General features: G+C 34.8%; 1 protein-coding gene across 1 annotated transcript in view; it reads left to right on the top strand.

Annotated features, from left to right (window-relative positions):
* The window catches only part of LOC110038764 (carboxy-terminal domain RNA polymerase II polypeptide A small phosphatase 1-like), a 34122-nt gene extending 16877 nt beyond the window's left edge, over nt 1-17245 (top strand). Inside the window, exons 2-6 of the mRNA XM_020743666.1 lie at nt 13682-13810; nt 13901-14021; nt 14098-14179; nt 15636-15789; nt 16939-17245. Coding sequence (XP_020599325.1) covers nt 13682-13810; nt 13901-14021; nt 14098-14179; nt 15636-15789; nt 16939-17073 — 621 coding nt within the window. The 3' untranslated portion in view covers nt 17074-17245. The remainder of the gene's footprint in view (nt 1-13681; nt 13811-13900; nt 14022-14097; nt 14180-15635; nt 15790-16938) is intronic.
* The last annotated feature ends 247 nt before the right edge of the window (nt 17246-17492 follow it).

Genomic DNA, 17492 nt, shown 5'->3' with positions numbered 1-17492 from the left:
TTTACTTACAAATGCTATGTAACCTTTTTTTTTATATTACGTGTTTCAAAGTCTCAATATGAGTTGCACAGTTGATAGTGTTGAAAGTACTCTACTACCTATCCCGAGGTCCCACCTTTTCATCTATTATCACTCCATATCATTTGTATTTTTATATTGAGTTATAGCATCATTTGAGTCATCCTTAACTATTTCAACTTTAGGAGTTTCTTCTTCTTCCTCCCATTCTAAACTTGAATGGAATGATTAATGCTTATGAACTTTGTAAACAGCATCAAGTCTCTTTTCATCTTCTAAATTATACCCTAGCAGTATTTTTTTGGAGTTAGTTCATTCAAACATTTGGTGTCTAAGTCTTGTACTTGCCCACCTATGTTTTATATACTTATTACCTTAGTTAATGATTACTCTCGGGTTTGCTGTGTGTGTTTGCTCAATTGTAGATCTAATATTTTCTCTGTATGTTGCGCTTTTTGTTAGAAAAGTAAGCTCATTTTTCTACTATGATTAAGATTTGTTGTGCATATAATTCCTTAGATTTTATGCAATCTCAATTTAGATCAGTTTGTGCTGATTATGGAATCATTCATTATACCTCATTTTGTCATATGACTTGGTAGAATGTGGTGCAAGCATTGCCGCTTAATGTTGCACAAATATTGGCGTTCTATATGAATATTCCATTGATAATTTTGGGGTGAAATTGTACTGATTGCCAACTATCTTAGTTCCCTCTAATTATTTTTCCCCATTCTCCATTTTTTAACCTCGGCGATTTTTATTTTCTCTTACCCCTAAAACTTTTTTTGCCTTAGCTTTATCCACTTCTTCTGTACTAGTGAAAAGCATGTTCCCCGGGCTATTAAGTGCATCTTTCAGAGCCATTCTAATTCCTATATTATTGTTGTTACGGCCCCTTCCAATTGCCGTGTTTTTTCATCCACAAATCTGACCTTTGATGAATCCACTGCCTATATCATGCCTTTTCTAATTCACCCTCAACCTATTTTCTCATTCTCCTGAAACCATTATGCTCATTTTTCCTTTTATAGTAGAGACATTTACATTTATACCACCCAATTCCTATGTATTTATATATCTAACACCTAGATTTTTCTTTTTGCATTTTTACCACCACAGTCTTTCATATCACATCAAAAGTACCATTATTTTAATTTTTAAAAAGTGAATACACCTTTTTATGCATGCATTGTGTGTGTGTGTGTGTGTGTGTGTATATTGATCTTTAGGTGTTAGATATGTAAATACATAGGAATTGAAGGGTGTGTACATAAATCTTCTTTTATAGTATACAAATGCCAACCTTAAAAAGTACCATTATTTTAATTTTTAAAAAGTGAATACACCTTTTTATGCATGCATTGTGGTGTGTGTGCGTGTGTGTGTGTGCGTGTGTGTGTGCGTGTGTGTGTGCGTGTAGATATGTAAATACATAGGAATTGAAGGGTGTGTACATAAATCTTCTTTTATAGTATACAAATGCCAACCTTACCCTCCGTTTGCAACATTTCTATCCACATTATCTGAAACAGTTGAGCATCCTCATCCTAGAGAGTTCTTATCTATATGTGGATATTGCTCTTTGAAAGGTTAAAAACACATATCGATCATCCTATTCAGTTTTATTTGTCATTTATCCTATCCATTTTTCTTATTAAGTTTTTTTTATTAACAAAGGAAGTTTTTTTCGCAGAAGTGACACTTCTCTGATATCTCTTTGTACTTGAAGATTCTCCCAACTGACTGCAACCATGCGATGAAATCATCTGGTTCCATCGCTCCTTCGAATTTCAGTAGATCCTTTTTCACTACAAATCTATTTGTCCTCCATATGTCTCCTCATCTCTTGTTCTTCTCTGACATTGAATTCCGAAACTATGAGGTTGGTTCTCCTCATCACTGAAGTCCTCCCTATGGAAGAGGTTCTCATTCTCATCTCCTCTTTGACTCTTTATATCTCGAACAAGGATAATTTTTTGTTGGGTCCCATCATCAATCCCCACAAGCCTCAGTTGAAGGCGACATATCTCTCGCTCTACCTCTATCCAGGTAAGTTCTGACATGTATCTCCTTAGTGGGATTGTTAAGGTTTCCATATGTGGGGAGTAGAAGAGGGAATAGAAAAAATTTTGGGGGTGATATTTGGGGGGTGGGGGTGTTCTAGAATCACTTGGGTAGGATTAATGTTAGATTAGCTCTGATTCCAAATAATACCGAAGTTATCCCAAACTAATATTGGGAAAGCAAATCTTATTATTTCAAATAAAATAGGGTTACAAGCAAAGACACTTGAAATAAGAAAAAAAACAACTAGAAAAACACAAATATCCATTAGGTTGAGGTTTGAAGGTGGTGAGATGTGGATTGAGATGGTGGAAACTATGTGCTATAGATGGTAGGGTGGCTCAGAGATAACTAGGAGAGGGTTGTTCGACGGTTGGACAATAATTTAAAGAGGGTTAGAAGGGGTGGCACCAAGCAGGGAAGGTGCTGAAAGGGGCTGCAACTAGCAGGGAAAGGGTGGCAGCAAGCGATAAGTGGTTTGGAAGGGCGTTGCAACAAGCAGGTGGAAGGTTGGAGGGCGTCAACAAGCTGGAGAGGGGTAGCTGATGGTTCTAGGTAGCATGCCAGAAGGTAGGGAGGTCGGCAACGAACAATAAAAGGAAGGATACACACCACCTCGTGATGAGTTATAGCCGTAGCACCTTCTTGCCGTCGGATACAACACCAGGAGGGAAAAACGGGATGCCTGAGGTTATCTTGATAGAAATCTCAAAACCAAAAATCAAACCTAGAACACAAAAAACACCTATAAGTACTATTAGGCGACCAAGGAGTGTTCCAATTATGTTAGGCAGCATTTTCCGACCCCCGGGAGGTTGTTCGAACTTTCAATCCATTTCTGGACCGGTCCAGTTGGCCTGTTTAATGTTCCTGCTCCTGCCTTCTTTCTTCACGCCCCCATCAATAATCATGGAGTGAATATGGATTTATAGATTTGACGACCACATGAATCTATATGAGTTTATCGAGTGGTTCCAAACATTAGAATGGATTTTGAGAGCAAAGAAATTACCCAGGACATGCGAGGGCAGCTATCAAGCTTAGGAAGAACATTTTTTTGTGGTGAAAGAACTTGAAGTCTATTCGACAGTGGGAAGGGAAGAGTTGTCTAAGATGAAAGGGAGACACCGAACAAATATCTTCCTCCTCATTACTGACAAGATATATTTATAAAACTTTACTACTTGAACCAGAAAGATTCTTCTATGGAGGAGTACACAATTAAATTTTATCAACTCATACTGAAATATGAGTTGGTGGAACTAGAGGAACACATAGTAGTGAGGTATGTTTAAGGATTGAGATCATCTATTGGTAATGTGGTGCAACTACAGCTGTATTAGTCCCTACTCGATATGTGGACCCTAACCTTAAGGATAGAGAAATAATATTATCATGTGACCACCACATATTATAGACAAGTTTTATCTCTAAGATCAAAAAGAAAGAGTATACTTAGTAGAGACAAGTTTTATCTCTAGGATCAAAAAGAAAGAGTATACTTAGTAGAGCATCCAAGTCGATCCCCTTTGAGGAAAAACTAGTTCAGTGTGGAGAGCAAGTGGGGGAAACTAGCGCTCCTAAATCTGTTCCAGCCAGAAATAGCTTCAAGTGTCATGATTTTGTGCATATTGTATCCAATTGCCCAAATCAGTATGTGATCTATTTCACTGAGCATGGAACGGTTAAAGAAATAGGCTTTTATATAGGAGAGAAGGAGGATGTTAGAGAGTACCAACTTCCAGCCGATGATGGAGAGTCGCTAGTGATTCGACGGGTCATTTAGACTGAGTTTCTGAGAAAAACATCATCATAATTAACATTGGTTGTCTTAGACTACAGTGAATTCAAGGAGGTGATATTGGACACATGACAATCGTAGTTAAGTGGATGTCAATATTGTCTAACCTGCACTCTACCGCCCAGGTTGCCGCTACTGAGGAGGTCCAACTTGTCATCACCTCGGAGATAAAAAAATTTTGAGCTATTTCATGAAGACTCAATGGAGTAATTTTAGTACTAGTTCCAGTTCAGTTCAATCGCACATTTCCAAAAAAGATAGGCAGATAGGAGTGGTGAATTGCTACTTGGAAGAGCTCTATAAGATTTTTGTAGGAAAGAATATCCGGCAGTGGAATCCAAGTTCTTCTAGAGAAGAATGAGCTTCTCCTAGCTGAAGAGAATGATGTGGGAGCTTTCGCATAATGCACGAGGATCCAATATCATAGGATCAGAATTTTTGACAGCAAAAATTATGCAATTCTATGAAATTTTGGAGGTCCCTTGACCTCAAACTAGACGCAACAACTGATTTTGTCCCGATTCAATTTTTGCATGATTTTTTTTCCTTTTTTATTTTTTCATATTCCTTTCTTTCTAGTTTTGTTTTTTCTGTTATGAGATTATTACATGATTGTTTTCTGTTTTGAAAGACATTAGCTTTGTTTTGAGTATTTCTAACATGCAATCTCTATTTCTTACCTTATAAAGTGTTGTATCGTCTTCCTTTTATAGACGGTGTTTGTATAGCCGGTGTTTGTAGTTTGTGTAGAAACAGCTGGTGAACCTCTCACTATACTTAACTCCTCTTTTTGGAGTTTTCTTTACTATTTTTCAGTTGGCAAAGCCGCCGAACGATGGCAATCTCTGCCCCAATCTCCATCAAATTTGTTTATTATCATGCCCTCGCTATTCCCTAACCCCAACCCCATTAGATCCACTTCCTAAACACTTAGGTGCTTTATAACAGGATCATCCACTCCTAAGAGTGAGTGAAAATACACTTAATATTGAATGCAATTGGAAAGATGAGGGAAATTATGAGTTTGTAATTATGATTAATAAACGGGAGAAAATTGTGATACTCAACACTAATTAGGTCTGACCTTCATATGTGATATGCAAGTATACCAAACAAATGCAAAAAATATGGTGTAAAACAAGTACAATTCAACTAGAAATTGACTAAAAACTTTTCTTCATCCATATTTTTTTTACCAAATCGACCAACTTGAGGTGTCCAGAATATCAAATTGGTCTGTAAAAAGCCCTATCATGTTGTTTTAGGTTTAACACGAAAGAAATGATTGGTGTGAGGCAAAGTGGGAAGTTCATGCTCATACATATTCACACAAATAATAATAACAACAACAACAATAACAACCAGAATAATAATAATAATAATAATAATAATAATAATAATAATAATAATAATAATAATAATAATAATAATAATAATAAAGTAGTAGTAATAATAATAATAATAATAATAATAACCATTATTATTATTATTATTATTATTATTATTATTCTGGTTGTTGTTTAACATATATTTGAACATAAATATGAGTTAATGTAGGCATTTCACACTTTTATATGCATATAGGAATGTTGATGGCCTCATAAATGGGTTTATGAACCTTTTTTGGTGTGAGATTCGTAATGAATACTTGAAACGTAGGTGAGAAACTAATATAGGAAGTAAAGTTGCGCTTAAAATAGTCAATGCAAATTGACAATTTTTGTCTAGGCTATGAGTCTTTCAAATTCATCATACGAAGATACAGAATTAAGGAATTTGGGGTCATTATTACTTTGTGATGCTTCAATAGAGATGGTATCAGGTAGAAAATTTTTATTTTTTGATTTTGAGTGGAATTAAGAGGGGATTGATTGATTTATAAGATTTTCAATAGCTTCTTGAGATTTATGAGTTCTTGAGGTTTATGAGTGGGAGTAGTGCTAGGAATTTTAGAAATAAGATTTCAAATTTGATATTACTTAGATAAGATCCATCCTTGAATGTTAGATTTTGGAAAAATGGTTGTTATATTAGGAAGCTCACATCTATGGAGTATTATAATTGTTAGTGGTACAAGTATAGTGGTAGATGTGTGACAGTTAAATCCATTTTTATTGAGAGAGTAGCTAACATTTGACATCTTTATGATCCATTTTTATTATATTGTCTGAATGAAAGTGAACACTTGTGAATGGTGTTGGGATGTCCTGTCAAGGGGCTGAAGATGGGAGTTTTGAAGTTGAGAGTTTGTGAAGGCTTTTTACATAATTAACACAACTTCACCCTAAAAATTATTTCAGACATTGAAGGTGAACTTAAGAGTCAGCCACTTCCAAGAGATACTGACATTTTTCTTAGCTACTATGTGTTGTTGAAAAGTGTTTACATTGGACTTTGATAAATAATTTTTTGGTTGGATATATAATCACTCGAGATTGATGCAAAAAATAATTTAGAATTTTCAATGTTCAATGCTTACATGTTGGTTTTGAATTGAGTTTGGATTATGGTTTTGAAGTTAATAAATATTTTTTCAACATCAAAATTTTATTTCATCGAGAATATCGATGTAATTCTAGTGTTGTCATCAATAGAAGAGATGAACCATCTAGCTTCATTTACTTTTTTTTACTTTAAAATTTTTTTAGTGAATACAAAAAATATTTGAAACTTTTATAAGAGAGATTGAGGTATATTTTTCAAGTAAGTTTAGAGTTTTAGCAATATTCATAAGAAAAGAGATAATGTTGTCTTGGGAAGTAAATAATTTCCCACGGTACATTAAATAAGGGCTGCTAAAGCGATAGTGATTTAGCAACATAGGTTCATTATCTTTATGAGAAATTAGTTTGGGTCGGGTACAATTTTTAAATTGTTTGGTAGTTGTTTTAACGAGAGGTTGAAAATATGAAGGAATAATGGGTTTAATAATGTTATTTCCTAAGCATATTTCAATGCTACTAAGCATCTTTTCTAAACTCAAATCTTGATATTAACAAAGGTTAGGTGAAATTTTAGCAATGTATTATTGGTGATAACAATTAAGTTTGTTGGCAGATGACATATTGCATTCTATGTTAGGGACAAAAACGAGTAAATAGAGTTTTAAGATACTGGAGATTGCTACAGTTCCTATTCTAGAACTTTGGATGCAATCCCATCAATAATTTTCACTGACAAATTTTTCTTACATTTCTTTTCAAATGTTTTAAAGAACGTGCAAGGCCACTAGTCATGTGATTGAAAGCTCCAGAATAAATAATCCAAATATATTGTTTAACTTTTTTAGCATTATGGGCATAAGAAATGTTACCTAATTTGGCCAAAGTGTATTTACTATTGACATTTGTTGTTGATTGTAGGTTGAGATGTTCCTGATTTTGAGCTTAAAGAAATATATTTCTAAGAGCCTCTATTTACTCCTTGAATGCACTGGTTTCAAGGGTGTTAGGATGATCTTTTTTTTAGTAGAAATAAATTGTCTTTGACTTCTTTTTTTTGGAGGGCCACATGCAGGTTTCCAATTTCCAGATTTTACATCTTAACGTGGTGTGACCACTAATATGCTATTGTGGTCAAGTTAGTGATAGGATTCTCCATAGAAATTATGAAAAAAATAAATATTTTATCTCTCCAAAGCAAACGTGAAAAAACACGAACGTATAAACTAAAAGATAAACACCTACAATTTGAGATAGGAGATGTCTCCCAAATCCTACAATTCAAGAGGCAGGAAATCTCTTCCAAACCCTAACCTTAAGACTCAAAACCCAATCTCATACATAACCCTAACATTAAAATTTTAGGTCTTATTTTTACCAAACAATAATAAATGATAAATGATTAAAATGCCCTTAGCCTAATAAAAGACAATTTCCATTAGGCTAGGTATCAAAGTAACAATACTCCCCTTCCAAAATGAGACCTTGTCCTTGAGGTGTGAAAAATTGTTGTTGGATCAAGTTGCGTGGCTACCGCTCATAGACTAGCTTGAGTCTAGTTCTCACTGACAACCGTGGCATACTCGTCACGGCTTTCTTCAACTTCTCAAAAGACTATGTGGTCACTTTCCCCAACTGAAAGTTATCCATCTTCAATTTCTTCGTCCACAACTACATAATTGAATTATAACCCTTCACAATCTTCCAGTAGTATCCTGTAAGTCCCATAAACTTTCTCAATCCCTTCCATGTCTTAGGTAGTGGCCCCTCCAACTTATCTGCCACCTTCTATGGATTCGTTGACACCATGGCCTTGCACAAACTAGATTCACTGCAAAGCACCATTTTTTCTCTCTTCTTAAACTTCATGATCAAAAGTTTCCAATTCATCTTAATCTCCCATACAAATTGAAACCATTTCATACCTGATATCACATTAGTGCGTTCTAAATCCAAAGGAGGAAAACCTTCCATCACTTGAATGTCTGGTAGTGTTAAAATTACTTATTTACAAACATCCCTGCTCTTCTCCACCTCTATCGTCCCTATCATGACACCAAAACTTTCTATGTCTACCATCTCAAGTCTCAATTGCTTTACTATTTGAGTGGAGATGAAGTCATGGGTGACTCCACTATCTATCAATGCTACTACATCCTGCTCTTTGATCCGCCCATAAAGTTTTATAGCATGGTTCGGTGTAAATCTGACCATCGAGTTCAATAAGACTTCTACCACAAGTGAGGGTGTTCCTCCTCCGCCACCGTCTTCTCTATTTCTGCATCCCTTGCCTCATCATCTCACACTATGAGAATCTGTAATGTCCAATTCTTGTAACGGTGTCCTGAGAAAAACTTCTTATCACACTGAAGATATAACTCATTGGTGTGCTTCTCCTGAATCTCTGACTCTGCAACGTGTTTGAGTGTTTCCCCCAGTCATGGCTTTTTTTTTCCTATCCTATAGAGCCTCTCTCTATAATTCCACTATTTGAGCTTTTGGTATCATTGTTTGTAGTAGCTCGGTATGATGCTCCACATGCGCTGCTCCTAATAGCATGTTTTATTGCATTTTTATCTTCAACTAACTGTGCTAATTTCATAGTCTCCACAATTCTTGCGGTCTCAGCAGACAAAGTGATTTTCTGCCTTTAACCCTTTCATGAAGTTGCCTTCCAATATTTTTTCTGATATCCCTCTTCAACGGTCGGATAACATATTAAATTTCTCCCTGTACTTTATGACGATTCCTTCTTGGACTAATGCACAAAATTGCTCATGTTTATCCCTTTGTCGTGTGTTTCGGAAGCATAATGCAAAAAATTGCTCATGCAAATTCTTTTTACGTGTGGTTCGGAAGCATTCCAACAATCAGACCTTGAATTCTTCTCATGCTCGGTGTTGTTCTCTCTATTGATATCATTATAGAGCATTTCCTTCCAAATACATGGCCACCACCATCAATTAATCTTCCTCTGTCAGCGCATTCACAACATAGTATCTCTTCACACGATAAATCCATCCATAAGCATCCTTTCCTTCAAAGACTGACATCTTCAATTTTCTTATGTGTGAGTCTCCTCTCCAATTTTCTTGATCGAAGTTCATTACACTTATAAAACGAGGGTTGGGCTTCCTTCCTTGGTCCATGTTGATTTCTCTTCTTCCATAAATCTAATGGTTGTGCCTCGTAGCCAACTTGTCTGTCCCCATAAACTCTAGAATTGCTTTCTGCCAGGATGGTTGCTGCAAAAAATGACACTGATGCGATTGGATGTAGCCTTTTGTCGAGGCCAAAACCGCCATGGTTCTCTGTTCCTGGTTGAAATCCTTTAAATTGTTCTTCTCTTGCCTTGAGTCACCCGATATCTCATTTTGGCTGCTACCCCTAGTTTCGGTCATCTGGACGTCGTATCATTCCTTCCAAGTGCTGACACATGAGTCGCTTCTCATTCCTTGACCCGATCGCCTAGCTCCAGATCCACCTGAGACAAGGATGCTGCCCTGATGTTGTACTAATTTTATTGATTGCTCTCGCTCGCATCCGTTCCAGATGTTGTCGCCTAATCCCACTGCAGGAGGCTAAGGGTCTGTGCGGGACTTCATAATTTTCTTTATCAATTCTTCTAGAGCTATGAACCTCCCCTTTATGTCGGAGAAATGCTCCTCCATTTTAAATCTGATTTGATTGACTTATTTCTCAAATTTCTTCTCCAGATCATCTATTTTGTTGACAACCATTACTCTGTATACGATTTTAGAACACCTTTACGTCAAAATCTTGAGGTTCAGAATTTTTAAACGCGGTTTTGACATGTGCAAAGCTCTGGATGCTGCGATCTCAAAATTCATGTACGCGGTTCAGTGCAGCCTATTGGAGACCATGTAGAACTTTGGACGCCACAATTCGAATTCCTGTATGTCACCAATCCCGATCCCGGGACACGAAACTCTTTTACACCGTGATGTTGATCGTCAGTTTCAATCAAGAGTGGTGTGAAACCTTTGTACATTGCGATCCTTCGACTTACCTACGGTCTGTACCCCATGTTACCCACTAGTTCTTGTTTTGAGTTCTGTTGCAACATAGAAACCTTCAGGATGCTTCCCAGGTAGCTCCAATTGCGACTGGACTGCGATGACGCAGTGGAAAGAGGAGAATTTGCGATCGTCAGTTTGCCGCGGTTGTCTATACATTGCATTCTTTGTAAATCGGCATGTACCCGTTGCTTTGGAGCTAGCTCTAATCGTGGTTAGATCGCGATGACGAAGCTGGAGGAGGAAAAATAAGGAAGTTTCAGGTCTCAGTAGTCCGCGATCTCGTTGTTTCCTTCTTTGCAAATCATTAACTGTGATCTCGTAGTTGTCTTCTTCGCAAAGAAAGAAGTTTCGGGTCTCTGTAAGCCGCGACCACGTCATTGACGTCTCAGCATGTTCTAATCAAAACTGTATGACGATCCCGCCTCATGTATTGCTCCGAGATGCCGTTGGTTGCTTCTTTTGTTGGTTATTTCCTAGAAATTTTGCTTTGATACAAATTTGATAGGATTCTTGGTAAAAATTAGGGCAAAATAAATATTTTATTATTCCAAAACAAACAATATAACCGCGAACCTATAAAATAAAAGATAAACACCTACAATTCGAGAGGTAGACAATCTCTCTCAAATCCTACAATTCGAGGGAAGAAAATATCTCCCAAACCCTAACCTTAACCCTAACCCTAACCCTAAATTATTAAGCCCTATTTATTCCAAACAACAATAAATAATAATAGACAAAATTGTCTTTAGGTTAATAAAAGATAAAATTGCCCTTAGACTAGGCATTGATGTAACTGTTAAATAGCCTTCCTTTCTTTTATCTGAAGCCATTTGATGGTAATTTTTAAAACTAAAAGGCCATCTTGTTTATAATGAGTTGTGATGGGCCCATCATTACCTGCTTTTGAATTTTCTCCAATTAAATCTCAGAAAAAGTCTCATTGATATTAAGAAGAGGTTTTGTGCCTAAAATACTTCTTCAAAACACAACATAATCATTGTTTAGTCTCATGTGAAACGTCTTATGCTACTTCATCACCAAAGCACTTCTAATCATGAATATCAAACATATCAAGCTGCTATCTTTGACTCTTGAGAGTTTTGAGGTAACGGTGAACAAATTGGTCATCTTGTCAAAATTCGTGGAGAGTTTTCTCCACAGAGAAGAGTTTATGCTCTTAGAACTTAAATATCTTTGGTAGCTTCCTAAATCTCAGTTGCATTATATTAGAGTAAGAAATTGTCTCCTTTCTTGATAGCCATGGAGTTGAGAAACCTTGGCGTTATTTTTAGGTCTTTTAAACCTATTCATGGAAAGGTGGATTTCAGTTTTAAAAAGGGGTAAGATTGCTATTTTTATTGTGATATTAAAAAATTGAATGTTGTGTGTGTAAATATGAAAGTTTAGTTGTGAGATATGTAAATATGCTAGATTTTGCTTTTAAAAGTGGTAATAATGCCATTTTTTATGTGAGTTAAATATTTAAGTGCTATGTTTGTAAATATGAAAGTTTAGGTGTGAGATGTAGATACATAAGAATTGTGTGCTAGATTTTGCTTTTAAAACTACTAATAGTGCTACTTTTGATGTGATATAAAAGATTTGAATGTTGTGTGTAAATTTAAAAGTTTAGGTGTGATATATGTAAAAATACATAAGAATTGGGGGCTACGTATGCAATTGCCCCTATTTCTTGAGTTTGAATTCAAGTGAAGGGTGGTTATAGAGTGGTTGTATCTGAAGGTTGGTTTAAATTTGAACGAGAGCTGTTGATAATTGGTTGGAAATGTGTTTGGATACTGCGTTTGATTGGCCGTGAAGTTGAGACTTTGTTCAAGAGGCTTTGGTTTGCTATAAATTAAATTTGTAAACGGAGTCCTTTTTGAATTGGTTAAACGTTATAAGTTTGACGGAATTGGTTAATGATTTTGGGCATTTTAGGTTGAGGATTGTTGGGAAGGTTGGTTTAAATTTGAACGAGAGCTGTTGATAATTGGTTGGAAATGTGTTTGGATACTGCGTTTGATTGGCCGGGAAGTCGAGATTTTGTTCAAGAGGCTTTGGTTTGCTATAAATTAAATTTGTAAACGGAGTCCTTTTTGAATTGGTTAAACGTTATAAGTTTGACGGAATTGGTTAATGATTTTGGGCATTTTAGGTTGAGGATTGTTGGGAAGGTTGGTTTAAATTTGAACGAGAGCTGTTGATAATTGGTTGGAAATGTGTTTGGATACTGCGTTTGATTGGCCGGGAAGTCGAGATTTTGTTCAAGAGGCTTTGGTTTGTTAAAAAATAAATTTATAAGCAGAGTCCTTTTGAATTGGTTAAACATTATAAGTTTGACGGAATTGGTTAATGATTTTGGGCATTTTAGGTTGAGGATTGTTGGGAGAAGGGAGAGCGATCATATGATGTGTAATTTGGTGAAGGATGCTCCATTGGAAGGACAGAAAATTGGCAGTGAAAGAAGAACTTGAGATCACCTTGAGCCAACAAAATTTCTAAGATTTGAAGATCATGGATTAAGAAGACCAAGTTTGATAATGTAAATTATTGGGGTTATGTTTCAAATATTATAGGACAATAGGGTGAAAGGATTGTAGTATCCATGTTGCCGGAAATGACTGTTCATTTTGGAAAGAATATTGATGGAAATATAACAAAAATGGAGGGAAAAGAAATAAATGAATGGGATTGGCATAAGGGAAAACTAAAAAAACTGATTCTGAGAGGCACGATTCCGCTTGTTTCCTTAAACTGATGGAATCAAAGAACTTAAATTATGTGACAAGGCATTCCTTTTTCCATCTTCAATTTCCCATTTCATAATAACCCCTATGGTGCGGTATTATATAGAGTAATTTCTTCTTTAAGAAACTAAAAACTCAATAGCAAAAGTCTTAAAGTAAAAAAATAGCATTAGTGAAACAGATCATGAATTTCAAATAACTTATAAAAAATAATTAAAATATGACATGATTGAACTTGGAAATTTGTGTGATATTTTGCATCACATAGGAATTAAGGTTTCCTCTATGCAAATGTCTTTACATTATTGTAAAGTTGAAAATTGATGATGTTTCTGCTTCATTTGATTGCATCCTTAAAACTTTATTAAACTTTTGTAATTCATTTGGAGAAACAGTAATCAATGTTGAGTTTTTATTTTTCTCGTCAGATGGAGAAAACTAATATTTTGCTGTTGCTTTCATTTTTGTTATAAAGCTGGTTGTCCACACATCCTTTGATAGAATATATCTATGATTATGAAATTATTTTTTGTCCCTAACAGCATTTTTGAAACTATCCAGATAGTGCTCGACTTGGACGAGACTCTAGTATGTGCATACGAGGCATCCTGCTTACCTGATATGGTTCGGATTCAGGCCACTGATGCCGGTTTAAAGTATTTTGAGCTAGCATGCAGAACTGTAGACAAGGTTCTGCAGATGAAATTCTTAGCTTCAATTTATTTACTAATAGATTTTCTTAAAATGATATTTATTGAAATTAAAAATGTTCTGCTGAAGGAAGTTGAAGGGAGAGAAAAAGTAAATCATGTTGTTGTGTTTGAGCGCCCTGGTTTGGAGGAGTTCCTAGAACAGACTAGCGAATTTGCGGATCTTATTCTTTTTACTGCTGGGCTTGAAGGTTTTATATTTTAATACTCCACTTTATTCCATAATTGTGTTTAATTTATCACATCTGAATTTTATGGTTTTTTTAGGTTACGCAAGACCACTTGTTGATGTTATTGATGCAAAAAACAGGTTTAGTCTCCGTCTTTACCGGCCTTCAACAGTTACGACGTAAGTAATCTCTCCCTACTACTTCAGGAAATCAGTTTGGGTAGAGCATCATATTGAAATATATGATCCACATTTCATTTATTTTTGGAGGATTTATATACATTTCATAAAATTATTATGTGTTTATATATCTAAAACCTAAATTTTTTCTACTTACTTAACATATGAATCACTAAAGCACGTAAAAAATAACACTAATGTTACTTATTTAAAGTAAAATACATGTATTCTAGCATATGCTACGATGTAGTTTCGACATTCATGTGGTATATAAGTAAATATAAATGTTTAGGTGTTTGTTATGCAAATACATTAGAATTTTGTGGTATGCATGCAAGTCCTTTATTTATTAGCGTATAGTTTCTTGATTTTATAGCTATCTATAGAGAATGAAATGAGCATACTAATATCATTTGTCAATATATTATGATTGTGTTCAAACATGAACTCACCATAAGCCATTTCTTTTCTTTTTTTTAATATTGATGTGCATCTAATATTTACGAGGTTTGGGCTCCCTCACTTTTCTTTTAATGTTGAGATATTTTCCTTAATAAGTACTTTCATACAACAAGGTGCCTTCCTCTTTTTTGGATAATTATTTGTCTACTTAAACATATTTCCATACATCCTGTTTTTTAGGATATTTTGTTCAAACTGCAACACTGGTGGCTTCAAGTCACTTAAACTGTAATTCTACTGATTGTCTAGTGGAAGTAAGTCATGATCTTTTGCTTGCTTGCAGTTCAAAAATGGAAGTATAAAAACTATAGTCGGTCCTATTGTTTTCTGTTTTACTCGTTGGAATTCTTATTTTTCCAAATGCTAATTTTTTGTGCTGCTTCTCATAATTACGTAGGTCAACATTTTTAAAATATGGGGCATTTACATAAATAACCCCCAATTTCTGTATATTTACACAACTAACACCTAAACTTCAATTTTTATATTTATACCAACCAAATATTTCATATCACGAATGGTTAAGGTGACATGTATGTAAAAATTGAAGTTTAGGTGTTAGATATGTGAATTCATAAGAATTGAGTGGTATGCATGTAAATTTTTTTTAAAATTGTCTTTCTCACTGCGTTAAAGGTTTGTTCTCATTGTGGAACCTCTGACCTCTATTGGAATTGTCAATCCTAATATTTTTCCAGATAATTACATGAAATACTTTCATATTGACGTATTGTACTTGGTTGTAGAGTTGATAAAATAATCTCAATTTATTAGGGCCTGACTAAAAATTATCGTAAATTTACTAGTGTACGAATCTTGAGAACTTTTCTTCATTCTCCAGTTTAAAATTTTGCAGGACTTATTACCCTTCTTGCAATGTTTTTCAAACGTTTATGTTGATTAAAGTTTATTGAAACAAAATACTTGATCCATGTCCTAGACTTCGCACATATTACCAGTCCTCTGATATTAATCTTAGCTTTTTATGAATCAGGGAATATAGACAACATGTGAAAGATCTCTCCTGCCTATCAAAAGATTTATGCAGAGTCGTAATCGTCGATAACAATCCCTTCAGTTTCTCGCTGCAGCCATTGAATGGAATTCCATGCGTTGCATTTTCTCCGGGCCAGCCCTTCGATGAGCAGGTGATGAATAATAAATCAACACAATTTCACCTAGCCTTTCAAATAAATAAATAGATAAATGAATAAAGAACAGAGTAAATGATCAAATTGGCCTTTTGACTTTTAAGTTTGTGATTTTTTAGTCTTGTAATTTTTTTTCAATATTGCCTCTCGGCTCATCAAATCCAAATAATTTAATCATACCGCCAATTTTGTAGTTTGTTTTGGAAGAAGATTGTTGGGGAGAAGCTTTTTTATGAGGGAGACTTGTTAAAGTCAACTCTATTAGTTGGAGCTGCTATTAACTAGTGTGATTGACACTAAAAAGATTTAAATTACCTTCATGAAGTGTTTCCCTCCAATAAAATATGTTCATAGAAATCACAAATTTGAGAATAAGACCCAATTGGATCATAGATTGAACATCTTGAAAGACTATGGACTATTTTGATCATTTATTAATGAAAATAATTTTTTTTCTTTGTATCTGATTATGTAGATATCTCGGGTTTATTGTTTAAAGTGATGGTAATTTTGATGGGGTTGTTATTAGTAGAATTGAAGTTGGTTGGTTGAAGTGGAGGAATGCTTCGGGCATATTGTGTGATGGAAAAGTTCTGCTTAGACTGAAATCTGCTTAGACTGAAAGGAGAATTTTATAAGACGGTGGTGAGACCTGCATAGCTTTATAACACTGAATGTTGGCCTTTAAGAGAGGAGCATAAAATTAAGTTAAGCGATGCCGAGATGAGAATGATTTGGTAGATGAGTGGTTTTACACTTAAGAGACAAAATGCGAAATGAATATATCCGTGATAGTGTTAGTGTAGCTCCAGTGACGGACAATATTAGAGAGTCGTCTTAGATGGTTTAGTGACATTAAAGGTGGACCATCTGATGGTCTGATTAGAAGAGTAGATGTTTTAGATTTGACTTATGTTAAGAAAGGCAGAGGTAAACCTAGGAAGACTTGAACATATTCTATAAAAGATGATATTAATTTATTAGATTTAAGTGAAAATAAGACACTAAATAGGACGCAATGGAGAAAAAAGATTCATGTAGCCGACCTCACTTAGTGGGATAAAGATTTTATTGTTGCTGTTGTTGTTGTTGTTGTATTTAATTATGTATTCATATTTATTTATTTTTATAATTTTGGTCTTTCAGCTCTTGAAGGTTCTTCTTCCACTTCTGAAGCAGTTATCTCTTGAGAAGGATGTGCGGCCTATTCTCCACAAAAAATTCAGCATGCCTGAATGGTTTGAAAAGCATGGAATTCCTTCAAATCATCATAATTCATGATTCTGATGAGTTCAGTTATTTTTGTAAATTATTATTATTGTTTAGGCTTTCTTCCCGAAAAATAGTCACATGGTGTTATTGAGCGAGATCAATATTTTAAGTGAACTTATTGGCGTTGGATGGAATTTTTTTTGTAGAATTGTAAGCATTGATGAATGTGAAAAGCAGTTCACTGCTGATTTTCATGCAATTTTTGGGATTTGTTCTAAGTTTCGAGTGGTCATTTTGCTTCTCGTAAAAAGTAAAGTTTTTATGTTTATTTATTTACATTTATTAATGAAATAAAAAAAAAAATTACAAAAGATAGGAGGAAGAACACAAATAAAACATAATAAGGGAAGGTAAAAGGCTCTAATAGATAAATGAGGCATAAAAGGAATAAGTACCATCATAAAAAGCATTCAATGCTCATAATACAT

Source organism: Phalaenopsis equestris, unplaced genomic scaffold, assembly GCF_001263595.1.
Source record: "Phalaenopsis equestris unplaced genomic scaffold, ASM126359v1 Scaffold233752, whole genome shotgun sequence".
Classification (NCBI taxonomy): Eukaryota; Viridiplantae; Streptophyta; class Magnoliopsida; order Asparagales; family Orchidaceae; genus Phalaenopsis; species Phalaenopsis equestris.
The sequence above is the reverse complement of the archived record's forward strand: the minus strand, read 5'-3'. Positions and strand labels throughout refer to the sequence as shown.